The 18,024-nt window shown below is 39.5% G+C and overlaps 1 protein-coding gene across 1 annotated transcript in view; it reads left to right on the top strand.

Annotated features, from left to right (window-relative positions):
* Positions 1–18,024, top strand: part of ST7 (suppression of tumorigenicity 7) — a 57,226-nt gene that overhangs the window by 20,953 nt on the left and 18,249 nt on the right. The window contains exons 7-8 of the mRNA XM_009324106.1: positions 8,743–8,815; positions 10,344–10,446. Of these exons, the coding sequence (XP_009322381.1) occupies positions 8,743–8,815; positions 10,344–10,446 (176 nt within the window). The remainder of the gene's footprint in view (positions 1–8,742; positions 8,816–10,343; positions 10,447–18,024) is intronic.

The raw sequence follows: 18,024 nt of genomic DNA, 5'->3' as shown, positions 1-18,024 counted from the left end.
GCATCTTTTCCAGCCTGCCCTTAGTTGATCTTCTGTCCCATTTGTCTACTGAATTGTCTTCTACTTCTCTTTTGCACGGTCAGTTTCAGCTTTCTATTGCTCCCAGTTCTTATCAGAGGCTCCTTGTTCACCCAGTACTGTTCATTCCCAATTCTGTTCTTCTGCCTCTCCTACCTACCTATCCCAGTCTTCTCTTCAGGGCAGTGATGGTCATGATACATGTCCTCACCCACTTTCCAACTCCTGTCTTACCAGACATCTTTTCCACCTACCCTTTTCTCTGTAGCTTTTGCCTCCTCTTCATTTGACATTCTCTGCTGCATTGCCTGGATGCCAAAAAGCAGAACAGTAAAGTCCCACGCAGAGAGAGGCTTCTTGCTGTCAGCCCCAGTACTTGGCCCTATATCATCACATGGAACAGTGGCAAGAGGTTGATGTGTAAGTTTTTTGGGGTACTGAGATGTGTGTACTTGATGGGCAAAGAATCTTTGGAGGGTATAACAAAAAAAATTGCAGAACCTTCCACTGAATATGTGCTAACTGCTTTCTTCTAACATCTTATAACTCAGGAAATTGAGATAAATTTTAATGAGACTAGCAATAGACCATTGGCTTGATACTAACATGATCATCCTGCCGAATTTCAGACCCCTGAAGTAGACTGTGGCAGAGCTGAGGTTATTTAACAAAAGATGAATAAGCAGCTGATTACAGGTAACATTAGTGATAGACACTGCTACCAGTCCAGCTTGGAATGTTTTCAACTCTTTCTGGAGTCAAATCATTCGAAGCAGATATCGCAATGTCACCCCGGCCCTTGAGTACTGCCATCCAGCAGCAGTAATGACTCTGGGAGAGATCTTGGTTGTGCTTAGTCTGGTTGAAGAAATCTGCAGTTAAAGTGGTAACATCAGAGTCTTGTAGCTCCTTGTATTTCAGTAATTCCTGTGACACAGTTGTAGATCCCCGTGGACTTTATTTTGGCACGTTAAGAAGCAAGTAAATAGAAATGCCCATTTTTATGCCCCAGGCACCACAGGATGTTGGCACCTTCTAGTCTTTAATGTAGTTATGAGATAATAGACCTGGGAGATAGCAGAACTGTGACAGAACAGGGAATTAAGCCATGCCCTCCCAAATCTCAGACTAAACTCCTGTGCCGGCTCTACTTTTGCATACTAAAGCACTGATCCCTAGTTTTAAACAATACCATGGTGGCACTTTGTGTCATGGAAGTTGATAAAACTTGAAGGTGCATTTTGTTTTCTCAAAAGCATCTGACAGGGTCGAAACTGAGGTTGTAAATATAACAAATGAGGCTTTTCAAAATAAAACTCTTCTTACTTCGTCTGTTTGAACCCATGCAGTTTCAACTCATGCGTTGCCATATATAAACAAAGGTGTGTGTATACACTAGGTATGCACAAGGACTCAGCAAACACAGGCTTAGCCGGTATAACCCTTACAGTTCATGAGTCTCAGAAGGCCCATCTCAGGGAGTCTCAGCTCATTTTAGAACTCATCAGCTTCATCTGTTGTAAGATTTACTGGAATATAAAACAATGAACTCATTTATACTTTCCTATCTACAGTTTCTGTTGGTCCCACTCCACTGCTTTTTTTTGACTAAGACCAAACCTGATTTATTGTATTTTGATAACATATGAACAAATTATTTCCTTGAGCAGTCTGCCCCCACCCTGGGCTAAAAAGTTGGATCACATTATGCGAAACCTCAGCCTCTGCAAGCAGACACACTGCTTTACCAAAAGCCATGTGTTAAATTGTGTTTATATTATGTACCTGGCAACAGAGCTGATGTCCATACTCATTATTCATGGAAAAAGGGCCTCATTAGTGGGAAGGCATGCACTGTTGCTGAGCTACATCATTATGGTTTCAGAGTTCAGTGCCTGTCAATAGAGTGCAGATGACCTAAATACTGTTGAATTCTGAAAGGATTTTTGGCTCTGATTTAACATATATCCATGTTATTTACAGCAGAAATAGTTATGGCTGCTAAAGAGACTGTTCTTGGTGGAATAAGATTCTAGTATTCATAATAGATAAAGTTTCTCTGCTCCTCTTCCCTTGATCTTTAAAGAGATTGTTTTCCAGTGGAGTAGGTCTGCTTGTTGTGATGCTTAGAGCAAATGATTTCTTAACTTCCCTGGGCAGCCAGTTCCTTTGATTGTTATTATCTGGTAACCTGGGCATTGTGTGAAAACTCAGACCTTTCTGGCAATTGAAAGTCAGATTTAAAAAGAATGGATGCCTATGTATTTAGTCATAGTGATGCAATGGTTCCTCCCTAAACCATTCCTTGCTTTCCTTTTTTTAAATGACAGTCTTTTCCACTGAGACTATAAGCCTTCTGGTTTGCAGGAGGAACACCTTATACAGATTCCCCTTTCACTTACCCCTTTGCAAAGAATGAGAAAGACCATGTCACCATGTAGACAGAGTCCCAAATTCAGAGTTGACTTGAGAAGATAATTTAGACCAAAGGATACATAGGAAGAAAGTGCTTTTTAAATACAAAAGGTCTCATTCTGCTCTAGGCTATGACACTTTTTTATTTGGTAACAGCTTACTTCAAAGAACCCTACTCTAAACTAGTGTCAAATCAAAATGCAGGCCTTTGAAGAAACACTTTAGAAACAGTGTCTTCTTTGTCTTGGAATTCTTTCAACTTAGTGAAATCCAAACAGTTAGTGTAGAGAAATTAGTTCTCTAAAACGTAGCCTATTCAGGGCTACTTTTTCCCATCCCCCTCTGTCCAATTTCTTCTTGTCTTTACAGACTTATGAAATGGGTAAATTCTACTCACATTGAACTTGAAGGCATTCCTTTTATAGAGAGTTGCAGACTGATGAACCAATTGCATGGAGTCTTCAGTTATATTAGCTATGGTCTCCAGGCCTTTTGCGTATATGTATATATTTGCAATCACAGCTCCACTCCATCAGTTTTATTACTTGCCATGATTATGTTTGGTATTTTTGAGATGTTCTACCTGGTGGAGCTGACTGGGTAGGTGTTCTAAGTGCAAGAAAGGGTTTTCTGCTGAGTTAAAGATGTAGCAAGTGGCAGTATGGAAGAAACCATTACCTCATGCACACTATTTGATAATCCTTTTGTTTCTTTGAAAGAGAGACCTTAAGAGAAAGTTCCTTTTAGTTAACATCCAAAGCCTAGTCCACTTTCTCCAAGAGGTGCAAATCAGGTAAGATCTCCAGTTTGTGTAACAGCAGTATCAAGAGAATAGTTTGTCTTTTTTCCCATTACGTCTTTTTCAGCTTCTGCTTCTAAAAACTAGTTTCTTTCCTCCGTGTCAAAATCACTTGCCACTTCAGCTAGGTCTCTGCATGAGTTCTGTGTCTGTTCATACCATCTGGTCTTTTTCTGCTGTATGATTCAGTGGGGTTTTTTGTTTCTCCTGCTTGTGCAAAAGCGCAGAAAGTCTAAACTAATTATACTAATCTTGCTCTTTCTAATCTCCTATAGGAGAAATGATTCCTTCGCCTCTATATGCATTTAGGATTGAACTTGGTCAAATCAAAGGGGCTGACACCTGCCTGGTCACTGAGATATTAATCTCAGCAAGAGTTGCATATGAAGTGTTTACAACCAGCAGTGACCCTCAATATCTTTCCATAACTGAACAGTTTAAGTTTTAGTTGTGGTCATGGCAAAATAAACGCTTTTTGTTTGTGCTGAAATGTTTTTCCCATCCTATCAGGGGAGCAAAATCCAGGCCTTAACATACACAGTAGCTATGTGTTTGGGGTGTTTCCCACCACTGAGGAAGAATGTCCAAAGTACAGAGAATTGGAACTGCTTTGTTTTGCAAGCACAAAGTAAGCGTTAGATCATTGTGTTCATAGTTTTGCTCCCTCCAGCATGTTTTCTACCATGTTTTGTGGAAAAATGCAATTACTATTGTCATGGGAGGTAATACTACAGGATATTAGATCTTTTTGACAAAGTGTTTTTCCCCTGATGTTCAGTTCATACTTTCCTTTATTGAATTCCATACCATTACTCTTGCTTTTAACCATTTGTATCAGCTTAATTCACTTTCTTCCTTAATGTTTGTGTCTTTATAGATGACTACATCTCTCTTCTGTCATCACTGATCCAGCCTGCACATGTTTATTTGCTAGAGCACTTTCAATCTTTCCCATAAGCAACTTTTCCTACCACCTGTGCAAGAGCTGACAATCTAGCCTACAGGTGCAGAGAATTGGGGGTGTTCTGTGCTGACAGGGCAAGTGTTGGCCTATCACTTAAACACTAGAGTCTACAGGCAGGCTGAGGGAGAGAAAATCAGAGCTGGGGTTCACCCCCAAGCCATAGCACAACACGTGTCCTGTATTCCACCATTTTTTGTTTTACCTCTTCACATAACTTCTTCCAGTTTGTTGATACGCTTTCAGTTACATATTTGGAAATATGTGAATGATTCCAGCAGCCTAATGTAGTCTCTCTCCAGTGCTATATGAAGAAGAACTAGCAGTTTGACTGGAAGGATCTTACTGTGCAAATTATGGCCCCAGATCTACAGCTTATTTCAGCAAATATTTAAGTCCTATTAGCGTTGATAAGACTATTCAACTATCTGAAATTAAGCCCATAGGAATCTATATTGCTGACTTGGGAATAACGTACGCTTTGGGGTCAAAATAAGGAATAATTTCTGATTAGTGACTTAGATTTTACATTTATTAATGACTAAAGCAATTGCGGTATGCCTGTCTCTTCACATTTAGGGCCTTCTGATGACTTGGATAGGGGATGTTGCACTGGTCCATATCCAGATTAATAATTTATTGATTTAGTTGCTATTTTATAAAAACAATAGATCCCATGAGCTATTTAGATGATATATGGCATATGCTGGATATTTTGAATCAGAGAAGTAGTGATATTATGGTTGCAAGTCTCTATCCATAACATCTTTCCATTAGTTCACTCTCACAAGCAACTGCTTATGAAGCAAAAGACCAGTAAGGATTCACTTTCCCAGCTCTCCCTGTAGCTGACTGGGGCTAATCAAAAGAAAATGCTCATAAATTAAGGCTAGACTATTTTGTATTCTCTTTAAAGAAACAAGCAATAAGGAAGAAGGAGAGCCTTTTTCAGATTGACACATCAGTTCTTATTAGGCAAAAATGCCCTGATGGTTTTAACAACAGAATAGCAGTCACATCTTTCAGCACATTGTGGGACCTCCACAAGAAATCGCAGGAGGGTGGGAAACAGTATATGTGAAGATATTTTGCCAGATGGCTCACAGAGCTGGACACAGTCATTTATGAAAAACTTCACTTTGGTTTTCCTGACAGAGGACATATCTCCTAGGGCTAGTTTATACTTGATTCCCTTGCTAAATTCCAGTTGTAACCAGACATAATTGTTTTATGCTTTTCTCTAAAATATGAGGGTCCAGTTTTGGAGATGAAGCCTAAATTATATGAGAATTTTGAAGTATTGTAGTAATCAGACCAGAATATAGCAGAACCAAATACTTACGGTCTAATATGGAGCAAACAAAAAGCAAAACACTTTTGGAGGGAAGCAGGCATGGACCTACTGAGGGCTATCTCCACAGCAACATAAACATGAACATTTATATGTATTTCTTCCATTGCCAAGGGACTGTAGATATTAACCTCAAATAATTGCTGCTTGCTCATTAGGAGCACAGTACTAGAAGAGGCCTCCTGGGTGAGTCAGGTCCCCCGCTGTTGCATTCACTACATGATATTACCCCTTCCATGAGCTGAGCAAGCTCCATCCTAGAATTAGCTATGTTGTTTGCCCCACTCTTCTACCTGGAAATCTGCCTCAAAAATTCACTTCTCAGAAACCTTCTTTTAATCTCCAGCCTAAATTTAATTCTGAACTGTTTATTCTTGTGCCAACATTACCCTGTACCTAAGCAACCCTTCTCCTTTCCTGGTGTTCCTTGTGGGTATGCAGTTGTATCTTCTCTCAGACTTTATCTCATTTGGATTGTTAGAAAAACAACCCAGTCTTTCTGTTTGATTTTGTTGTTCTTGACCATAGGTGATCAGATTTGAACACAACGTTTCTTGAGAAATCCCATTTCTTCTGTAGGAATGACTCAGGTGGTGTACCTGAGCCTTACCTCACCTCACCACATTTCCCTTCCTTACAGATGCCAACAGTTCATTGGGGATCATCCTGCAATCTATATGCACAGAAGTTTCAAACTCAGGAGCACTTACGACCTACTAGAAGATATTGTTTTGTGATACGGTGTTTTGTTTTAGTATATTTAACCCTGTATCGAGCTCAGTTCCTACTGTATGATATCTTAATCTCTTAGCCAAGAATTGTAATAATTCTCACAACTTGGTCCATGCAACTTCCACTGAACATTCTCCATCCAAGTATCAATGATCTGATGCAGAAACTAGCCTTTATACATGTGGTTAGAGGTTTTTGTGTGTTTAACCTCATGGATTGTGTATTAATGGCTGCATTGCCATTTTCTTGCTGTCATTCTGGCTTTTGCTGGCATATCTGCTTTCTTTGATGAAACTGAGCCAGCAGCTTTCATTGGCATAACAACTGTTTTTCCTCTGCTACATTGGTTATATACTCCAGACCTCTCGAGTCCTCCTAGGTTTCAGCTCCTTCAAACAGATAGAAAAGTGAAGTGGTGCTCTCGCTGCATTATTCAAAGAAGTCTGGGCAAACGTTCTCTTCTTGGTCCTTTTTTTATATGTGGAGTTTGCCTTTTGCCTGGGAAAATATATTTCCAGGGACTTCTAGGTAGACCTCTTGTTCTGTGTCATTCATGCAAAATTTTGTAAAGGTCAGATCCTGAACCAACGTTACTAGATTTGAACTGATAAAGGGGAAAGTATTTCCCATGAGGTAATGGTGGCTTGATGGCCCAGAGAAATACTTACAGGTAAGGGGAAAATAAGGTATTCTATTGACCAATTGAAAACCTTATAAATGACAGCATATTATTGGTTTTCTTGGTGGGTTTTGTTTTTTTTTTCTTTTCCATTCCTCTACCTTTCACTCCATTTTTTATTTGATGCATAAGGTTTATACTGAAAGACAGAGACCAGTATGTTCTGAAAAAGGTCATTTCTGTTTACTGGAAATAACTTTTAACTCCTAATGTTAAGGAAAACTTGGTATAAGCAGGGTTATTGAAGGTGCTTATAAATATTTTCTCCTCCTGTCATTGAAGATGTGCTCACGTCTGTGTCTGTAGCTAGCTTCTATTAGTGGAGTAATTAACACATCTATCACCCAGACTGCTTTGCATGCTGTTGATTTTAATTACTTCAGTCACTACAATTACATGCTCCAGTGAAATTATAGTTGGACTACATTATAGGGGAGCCTCCAACAAGATCTTTACATCTTATACATGAAGTGCAAGTGCATAAAAAGACAATAGAGAGGACTTAACAGGTAGCGTTTTCAAAGTGCCTCAGTCATTCTGGCAATGTTTTCTGTCTAACAGAACAATGTTCTGCTTCGTTGTTAATAAGTGAAGGATGGTGACCGCTGAGATATGACTTGCTTGTCCTCTTTAACTCCTTTTTGGAGCCTTGTCTTGCAAGGCACTGGGGTTCAGTAAATCACAAGTTTGCCTTAACCCTAATGTTACCAAGCTCTATGGTAATTTCGTCTTTCTAATCAACTTTAACGACAAACTGAGGGATAGATAGTTTCTTAGAACAGTAGTCAGATTAGCTGCTCTTCACTTTTACAGTGGGCCTACTCCAGTGCCTTGTTTACTACACCATGTATTTGCTATTTACTATAGGAAGCTATAATATTGCAGTGTGCAGAAGTGTTTGCAGAATCCAGGCTTTAGTGGGGGTTGCTCTTTTTTTTTTTTTCCCCATTTAACTGTAATCTTTAACTTTTTAATGCTGGAATGTTTTATTCACTGTATAATATGTGTCTGCTGGGTAGATTACTGGTGCGGAAGTCAATTCTCTGTAACAATGGGAACAAATCTATAACTCAAGTCTGTTAAGCAGCATTTCTGTCTACCTTTTGGATGCTTTGTGCCAATCTACTGTTAAAGAACAGATATAAATTAAGTTGATCCAATGGGTTAAGTGAGGTTTATGGCTCCTGTGTGTCTCTGGAACAGCATAAAATGGCCAGAGTATGTCTGGTGAATATTTTGGTCCAAGATTTCCTTAAGAGGCAAAACACCTTATTTTACTGTTGATCTTTAACTGGAATAAATCTAATGGTTGGTTGCTTGCAAGTCAAATCCATTATTACTTAAATAGCTGTCTTAACTTGTATAGCTGCCACACATTCATATTAGATAACAAGAGGAGTGAATAAGATAGCCCTCAGCTATTGCTTACATAGTTTTGTGAACTATGGAAAAATTCATGTATTCCAGGTTACCTATACATTTATGTATGAAGTAATGAATTCTTTCATTATGTCTCTGTCATGTCACTCTCTGAATTAGTTCTTTAGTGAACCCAGCTGCTGTTTAAATAGCAGTTCCAGTGGTCATTAACACAGGTCTTAAAGCCTGTATATTCGGTGGAAATTTAAAAATCCATGTGATGTGGGAGTACAAGTCCCAAGATCAGAAAGTATTCTGAATTCAGTAATAATTTTGCGTATGCCATGCATACTCTGAAGTATCAAACATTTTTCTTTCTGCAGACTTTTAAATTTTCAGATGTTTACTTTTTTCTTTCTTTTCAACAGATATAAGCTTACCAAAATCAGCAACAATATGTTACACAGCTGCATTGCTCAAAGCCAGAGCTGTCTCTGACAAGTAAGTGCATAAGAACCACTGTCCAGCAAAATTCCTGATTTAATTCAAGATTTCTCTTAGCTGAGCCCACACCCTAACAATCTGCTGGGTTAGCAGGAGAATTCAGTCCTGCGGTAAATTCATAAAATGAATTTATATATAAGAAAAATTTGCAGTGATCAAACATTGCACTTCAAATATTATGGAAGAAAAGAAGAGAAATAGCATAAATTCAATTCTTGTTTCAGTTTTATGTATACTGTCTGGGTGAGCTTTGGCTTCCTAGATAGTATAATGAAGATGCAACTAAAAGGTGTTGTGTGGCTGAACCTCTTCAACTTTGTATAAACCTGACCGCAAAAAGGTAATAAATAAATGTGGATGCACAATGTCATTTTACAAGTGCTGTCAGAAGACTGCTCATCTACTTAAATAGCAGCAGGTGGATTTAGCATTACTATGTCAGGGATTCTGAGAGTTAGATGACGTTCATATTTTTAGAGACACAAATATCTGCTCATTCCTGTTATGATTTTCTCTTGGGTCTCAACCTTCCAAGGTGCTGAGCACATCTACTTGATGCCTGTGGACTTGAGAGCACTGGCCCACTCTGAAAGGGTGCTCAGCCTCTTGTGAGATGGAGCTCAAAAAATCCCAATTCTGCTCTCAGATGCCTTCACACAAATCCCAGGCAGAGTTGTGTCTGTGCACCTGAGGGTCGAATGTCTCCCTAAAGTTGGAAAGCAAGTAGAGTGGAAAGCCATTTTCTTGACTGACATCCTGACAGTTTTTGCTTTTAAAGTGTATGTACACATCAAGATCTAAGTAATTTTCTTTCATTCTTTTTATCCTGTAGATCGCCAGTACCTACTGCAACATCTTTCCTCCCTACACAGCGACTCCAGCTTGGGAGGGCAGGGCTAAGGTTGTCACAGCTTTCCCTGTGGTGTCTGCCTGCCAAGTACAGCTCTGGAGTTAGCCGTGGGGTGTGAGGTGAGAAAGAGATTGCATGGTCTGGTTTTTCATTCACTGGGGCAGATGATTTGCCCACAGTTTGGGCATGCTACCCTCAATGGTGCTGCGGCCAGTAGACCACCCGCTACTGCTGCTGCATCGTGCTTCCATCCCAACCTGACCCAGGGGCATTGGGTTGGGAACCTCCCTAAAACCTCCCCAAACCTGTTTTTAATAGAAACCCTCCAACAATAATTTGGCATTGTTTTTTTTTTTTCTTTTCTTTTTTCTGCAACTTAAGCTTTGAATATGCCCCTTAGCAAGGTACCTAGGGCAAATTTAGATTAGTGACAGAGAAAGGACTGTTTGAACTGACTTTCTGCCATGATTAGATGCAAACATGCTTTCCACTTCTGCTGGGATTTTCATTGGCCTTGATGTAATAGATCACTCAGAGTTTCCACTTGCTATGGAAGTTGGGAGAGCATAGGAAATTGACTCAGTTTGGTTACATGGGCCCATGTTCTAGATTCCTTTTCTGGCTTTTTCTTACTAGCATTTCTGACCTAATGTGTTTGTTTCTTTGCTTTTATAGATTTTCTCCAGAGGCTGCCTCAAGGCGAGGGCTGAGTACTGCAGAGATGAATGCAGTAGAAGCTATTCACAGAGCAGTAGAATTTAATCCACATGTGCCAAAAGTGAGTATGGAGAAAGCATTGTTGTAGCTTTAACACTGCTGAGGACCTAACTCCTGAGTTCTGTGTTAGATTAACGAGTGATGTTGTGGAAAGGGGAGCAAACAATGGGAAGGGAAAGAAGCTGATAGTATGCACAGTTTTTTTGTTTGGTATTTCACATTCAGTGTCTTCTACTCTGGACCATGCAACTTGAAATTTTAGCTGAAGTGAGTCCTCTATGTGAGCACCAATTACATGGTGGATTGCGGTAGTGGACACCACCAAATGCTACGCTGCAGGACACAACCATACACAAAGACAGATTATTATTTACAAAATAGCCATTAAAGGTCATCTAGTTCAGAATAGCATGTTTTATTTGTTTTGATGATTACATGTAAGAATATGTTTTTGGCATGCTATAGAAAGGAACCTACGTTTGGAGTTCATGGTGTGCTTCATATAAGTTGCGTTAGTAATTCCTTATGCAGCACCCTGTCATTAAGTTCTGAGAATGCAAAGCTCAGAGATTAAGAATCGCTGAGAACTACAAAGTAAAAAAAGGGATTTATGTTCTAATTCCCTAATCCCCTCTCTAGGTATGTATCTCAGCAGTAAGAATCTTGCCCATGGGCTACTAAAGGCTAATTTATTTTATTATTTCATCACCTGATACTCAGTATTGCAGTCCGTAAGTTCATTGTAAAGGCAAACTAGAGGCAGATGCTTTTTGGCCCTTGGAGATCTGCCTCTGAACCTCACCGCACAAAACTTTGGACCAGTATTGCCCTTTGACAGTAAGCAGCCTCCACTGGAGAGCAGAAGACTGGTGTGTGTAGATGTAGGGAGCCTATTCATTAGATACAGCTGAACACCAAGTCTGGTCAGGATAAACCCAAAACCTCTCCCGTGGTACACATGGATTGCAGAAAGTTCATTCTCATGCATTGCAGCAATTAAATTTTTTCTCTGTGAGCTATATCTGTTATGCCAACCACTAAATAGCATGATTTAGCTATCTGAAAGTTAGGCTGTTTGTTTAATAAAATCATCTAGACTTCCTCTACAGGCAGTGGAAAGAAGGACCTATCTTAGACATCTCTAGACAGACTTTCCCTCCGAGGTGCCTGTTTCTACATTGGCTATGAAAGGAGCAACTATTTTCCAGTAAAAGCCTGATTTTTAGACAACAAGATTTAGGTGAGATGAGTACCTTTGTATTATTAGCTCATCTTCTATTTTTGTGCCAAGCTATAAAATGAAAATATTAAATGAAGTTTGGTTCCAGGACTGCTTCTGTGGAACTCTGTTTACTTTCTTCCATCCCAATGGTTCTTGCACCCACACAACCATTGATACTTCTCTTCTGCCTGGTTGCCTGTTTAACTCTCTGTTCCAGTCCTGTTCTGGGTGAACCTTTCTGAATGTTTTACTGAAGCCCAGTTAGAGTATTCTATCCCTGCTGTCTAAAAAATTAGCTAACTTGCCAAGCAAAGATACCAATTTAGCCCGTCATGAGCAATCCTTGGGAGCCTGTTCCATTTTCCTCACTTACCTCCATGCTTTTTATAACTATTTCCATCAAAATCTCTTTTAACAGTTTGCATAATAATGATTCCATATTAACACATATTGTTTCCTTCCTCTTTCAATGAACGGCTTTGCATTTACTTCTCTCATCACTGGGTCGCTTGATTCTGAGTGGGGATCTTTTTGTTTTAAGTCAATTATGCTAGTCTGGCCATTTCTGGGACTGGTTCATTCACTGTTCAGGGACAGAGATCATTGGCTGCAGTGGCCTCCACTTCTGTACGTGCTCCTAACGTCCATCACGCTATTGTCTCCACGCTCTGCACTGCCATGAAGCTGAGGCTAAGTCTTCATTTACTACCTTTTTGCTTGTTCTTTTTCTGTTTATACTTAAGAGCTTGCTCTTCTTTGGTTTGACTTCCTTTGTAAAATCTACCTTACTGTGAGTTGTGGCAGTTGCTCCACAACCTCTGGGCTTCCAGACCTCCAAGATCCTGCTTTTCTTGTAGATCAGTACTTCCATTCATTGCTTATGACCTCCTTCTCACTAGCCACCTTCTGTTTAGGTGGCTGTTCAATACAAGGCTGAATCTCCTTTCTGACAAATATCCCCATGTGTGAAATGCAGATTGTGTGTTATTTTCAGTACTTTTGATGTCAAGAAATTTCAGTCCTTTTCCTCACTTAAGTTCCTGAGCTTTTAAGTCAGTTCACATTGTTAACTGATTCCCTCAGTTTTTCAAAGTCTGTCATTTTGAAATTGAAAACCTTTTTGAAACATATAAATTATCAGGATAACAAGGTAGTAACGGGAGCACACTCTAGGGTTGTTTTTTAGTTCATATTTTAACATTAAAACAGTGTAGCCTAATACAGATTAATATGCAGTACTGCTGATTTCACGCTCATTCTTTCTGCTATTAGCTAAAGGATATTAAGGTAGCAAAAATATATTTTTGGTTATAATTTTATGCACAGTATGGATATTACACCTCAATTTCCACTCAATTATGATTGAAGTTCTATCCAATTTGTTCTTAATGAAATGAAGATCAGCTTTAGCAAGCAGCATCACAAGAAATCTAACAATGCCACAAAGCTAATACGTCTTCAGAGCTTCTTTAAGATTTAAACACTAATGAGTCTCTTGTTCAGACTGAGGAAGAAATAAATTACAGAAGTGACAAATTATTTAAAACATTTGCAAAGTTCCCAGCAGAAGCCTTGAAAGCAGGGAACTGCACTATTGAAGAGAAAAAAAATGGTTCGATATGTTTCTGGTTTGTCTCAAAAGGAAATTTTACCATTTCCAGTGCAAATAATTGAAATTTAGAATTATCACATTAAAAAAAAGTATTACTGGATATGCATTTTCAAGACATTTAACTGGAAATAGCAGATTTTTGCTAATGAGATTCTGAGACAAAGGGAATGCAGGGAACACACTTTGAACACCCTGAGAGATGCTGCTGAGCTGGATTTAGCAAGAAAGGGAGACTGGGTCTCCTGTTTTGACCTGTTGCAGGTTTGTGTAAAACCACCATGGGATTCTTATAATGCTGCTGATTTTTCCCTAGGAGATTATGGCCAGATTGCAGTCCAGTGTTCCATAGTGATGTTGCAGAGGTCAGATATACTTCTTGCACTTTCTTTTGAATGTGATCTAAAGATGTAGGAACCCCTCAAGAAGAAGCAGTTTAAAGGTCCCAGATTTCCATCTTTACATAGAGGTGAGAAACCCTGCAAAAACACCTACCTTCCACATAGAAACCAGTGTGTAAGCATGGTTCTGGCAGTCTTCTCAGTATGTATGTCATGAAGATGTTGGCACCCACTTTCATTGATTCTAGATGACTACGCATCACCTTGGGTTTTTTTTCTGTCTGCACAAAAATGCCTTTTACAGAGACCTAATATGGCTGACAGTCTTTCCTCAGGCAGCCACCCTTCCAGCAAATAACCTTCTTTTGGCACAGATGATACCTTCTCCTATTTTTGAGTACATTTCAATGACAATTTAATTCCCAGAGATCAGTGCATTAAGTCTCAGCCATAGGTGATAAATTCTCATTGGTTTTGGAATACACTGGAGTCAAGATGTGACACATGGAGGTACCAGAATTTGGTTTAAGTTTACAAAGGCAATACAGAGCTCAGTGCAGCCTGCCAGATCTCTCCAGGAAGCTGGGCAATTGACCTGGCTGTGTTGTTTCTGGAAGCTGAGCTGTGCAGGGTAAGGCCAGCTCAGGTGTGTCAACTATGATCTCCTTCCTGACTGCAGCGAAAATGGAACCACTGTCAAACTGATCAAGACTTCTCATTCTGAAGACATCTTACCTGTTAAAAGGTTTCTGTGCTTGAGAATGGCTAAATTTTTTAAGCTGTACCAGAAAAATATCTGATAAAAGGTACTACCTCTATCTACAGTTTGTCTTGTTTATGTTACTGAAACAACTCAGCTGCAGCAAATTGCAGCTTTATACTTTGGCAGAGATTGCCTATGTAAAAAGAAAGCACTTCACCAGGCAGAGTGTTTTCAGGGTTCTTTTTAGTAGAAGAAAAGCATAACCAGTACCAGATTGAAGTCAGCAGAACAGCAGGAAAGAGAACAAAGCACAGAGCTGTGAATTTCACTATGAGAAGAATCACAACAAATCATGTCACTTGTTTGTGAAGATTTGTCTGATTTTTTTTTTTTCCAACCATCTTCATCTTAAATGAGATTCTATGGACTAGTATACTTTTGTTTTAGTGTAGCGCCATGCACTGTGGAGTTTTGGTCCCAAGGAAATGTGCTGACACTGTCTGACAATGTGCAGCTCAAAGATTTAAGAGTTAAACAAAAAGGTTTTTATTGCCACTGAAGCAGTTGGGGTGTCACTGTAATTCCAGAGGGTTTTGTATGGAAAAGAGAGTAGTACATCCTATGTCATGGAGAGTACATAATTTGTGGAGAGGGTAGGAAAAAAGTATATGTGTATACACACACAAGACTTCATCAAAATTATTTGTACGTTGTGTTTGGAGCTTCCTCACTTATATATAATGCAACTATCCCAAGCTAATGCTGATAAAGTACCACAGCTGTTTCTGGGACATTCCTCAGTTGTGGAACACCCTTTCTGAACTGATTTGCAAGGCTCCCTTCCTGCGTTCAAACTCCTCCTGAAAAGCCCCCACTCTTTTTCTGTGCTCTATAAGACGCGAGCTATTCAGTAAAGTCAAAGGGAAGAGAAAACAGATGATGGTCCATATATCTAATTGTTAAAAGTAAGTCAAAAGTGTGCTCTGCTATGTAAGCCAGGAGCTGAGTTGATTTAAAGAGAGTACCTGCTGAAGTTTGCTGCATTTGAACCTGACAACTTAAATATTGATATTACTTTAAGAAATGCCAAATTTGTGTGTAAACAGTTTCTTAAAAGGATGTAACAAACCATTGACTTAAACGCTTTTAACAATTTATCTGTTCTCCATTTCATCCATTCTCATTTCTTTCTTATTTATTTTAATTTTTTTTAAGTAAGAACTGTGTCTGTCTGTATGCTTGTGAGGTTTCTAGTAAGTTGTAGTTGCTAATAGAAACAAATAATGCAAACAAATTCATATACCAGATGGGAAATGAATCTGTTCCGCACACCCCATGATATTACAGAGAAACTATTCCAGTCATGTTTAAGAGAGTTTTTAACTGTTCAGTGAGACGGTGATTTGTTTTTGTATCATCTCCAGCAAAAAGGCCAAACTTCTTAATTACCATCAATCCAATGAGAACTTGTAAGGTGACCTAAAAGTGGCTTCTCTGGGCATGTAGAAACCAGTATTTTGGAACTGTTTTAAGCTTGTGCTGTTCATCCTGCTGGGAGGAGGAGAGTTCCTGTTCAAACAATGTTAAATTCTCATATTCTGGCCTGGAGGGATGCTGTCACAGGTGCAGGAGTGACTATTGCCTATTTGCGGCCTGAGCTGTAATTTCAGAGGCAAATTGCACAACTGAGGAAAAGAAGGAAACCTGCCTGAGATAGGTTGATTTATTTTATAAAAGGGCACTGAAGTAGCTCATTAATGTGGAATGTTAAAAGCACTCCCAGCAGAGGAGAATTAGTAGCCAGAGTGCTGTCAATATTATGAAATAAATAAGGTATATTCAGTTAATTCAAGTAAGAGAAATATAAACTCCACCATGTTGCACTTCCTGTGTACAAGGTCCGTTGTCATCCTCCAAATGCTCGTTAAAAGGCATATTCCCATATGTGTACAGAATGGCTAGAGCTGAGCTATATCTATTACAATGTCATGTAACCGGCCCAGAAGCCCTTTGTGGAAGCACATGAAAAATACTGTTACCTTTGTTGTAACTCCTAAAATACAGGTTTTTGACAGGAAAAAGTTTGGGGTGAGAGAAGAGAGAGAGACCAGAAAACCAAAAAAGACAACCAAAAAAATCCAAGCTAAAACAATGCAGTGGAGAAGTGCTGATTGAGCCATCTGCTGATGACAGAAATCATTGTGCAACTTTAGTATTCATCCATAATTTGATTAAGACTAGGTCATTCTGGCTGTAATTTTCTAGACTGTCTTTTCCGAGCTGGTTCCTTCTTTAAAGGAACATGATAACCCCAGATGGTGGTGACATGCTATTTCCTGTTCTAGTTAAACTTCTTCATTCATCATTGAAAAGCAAATGCAGCTGGAGACGTGCTGGGCTTGCCATCTCCATTTCCTCCATGATGCTAAGTTTTTTATTTAGCCTGTTACTTGACTCTCACTCTGAAGTGGAACCACGCTTGCGTTCAGAGCCCTGTCAGGATGACAGAGGGCTCCCATCTTCCCTGTGTACTCAAAATATTGAAAAGGTAGTGAAGTTTTATTACTTGAATTGGTAAGGTCGTGGTTGAATCCGAGAGGATGCTAGTGTATCGGGTTACAGTTAATAGGGAGTCTGTCAAGAGGTGTAGGTTGTTTTCTTGTAAAGCCAGATGGCGTTGATACTGGTATGAATTTTAGTGGTATGGTAGGATCTTGTGTCCATATTAGTCCTGTAACAATAAGGGCTGTGCTCTGGACTGAGGCCCTTGGAAATGTTGAGATATAAATAGTCAGATTCCCACCCTGAAGTCTTTGGTGGCTGAAGAGAAGACTGTATCTGTCTAGTGTAGTATCTTTGATTAAGTGCAATAGCAGCCTCTTGGAAACTACAATCTTTGAAGTTTAACTAGAACAGGAAATAGCATGTCACCACCATCTGGGGTTATCATGTTCCTTTAAAGAAGGAATCAGCTCAGAAAAGACAGTCTAGAAAATTACAGCCAGAATTGACCTAGTCTTAATCAAGTTATGGATGAATACTAAAGTTGTGCAATGATTTCTGTCTTTGGCTGGTTTTTTCCAAGAGCTGGAGATACTCGTTGCATGCAGAAGTCCATCAGGACTGTGATTCACACGTTATATGGGCAGGATGAGGACTGAAGCTTACTGGATAGTTTTTGAAGAAAGATTTTTTTTCATTTAATTTCATTTCACTGGAATTTGTCTGCTCGTCCAATCCAAAATGTTTCAGGGGGACTCTGTTGACTTCATGGACAATCTGCTAGAAATCCAGCAGATTGCGGGGACTCAGTCCTGCCTGTCAAGTATCTGGGTGCCAGTAGCCTAGTTACCATAGAAGGGGGTTGCCCTTGGCTATGCTATCTCCAAGTAGACCCTGAGCCCTGTCAGCTGAACCTCCAGGAATCTGAATGCCCCCCGGGCTCTTGAACTCTCCTTGAAAATACAGCAATGCACGAATGGATATGATATTCTAGGACATCAAGACCATGCTAATTTTCATGGACAGTCATAGCTCTCCTTCCATAATAATCAAGCCCTACCTACAGCTAGGTACCTTTTTGGTACCAGTTACTCTTATTTAGAGAAGTGAAAACAGATGGAGGCCTTCAAGTGCCCTCTCGCAAAGCAGACTTGCCATTTCTTTCACTAGCTCTATTCTGTACCTGTGGAATTTGATCTTTGTTTCTGAAAGTGCCTGATGAGAACTGTACAGAGTGTTCCAGACGAGCTCTCTCTGGGGAT

The sequence above is a fragment of the Pygoscelis adeliae genome, unplaced genomic scaffold, assembly GCF_000699105.1.
Source record: "Pygoscelis adeliae isolate BGI_AS28 unplaced genomic scaffold, ASM69910v1 Scaffold24, whole genome shotgun sequence".
Classification (NCBI taxonomy): domain Eukaryota; kingdom Metazoa; phylum Chordata; class Aves; order Sphenisciformes; family Spheniscidae; genus Pygoscelis; species Pygoscelis adeliae.
This window is presented reverse-complemented; position numbering and strand designations above follow the sequence as displayed.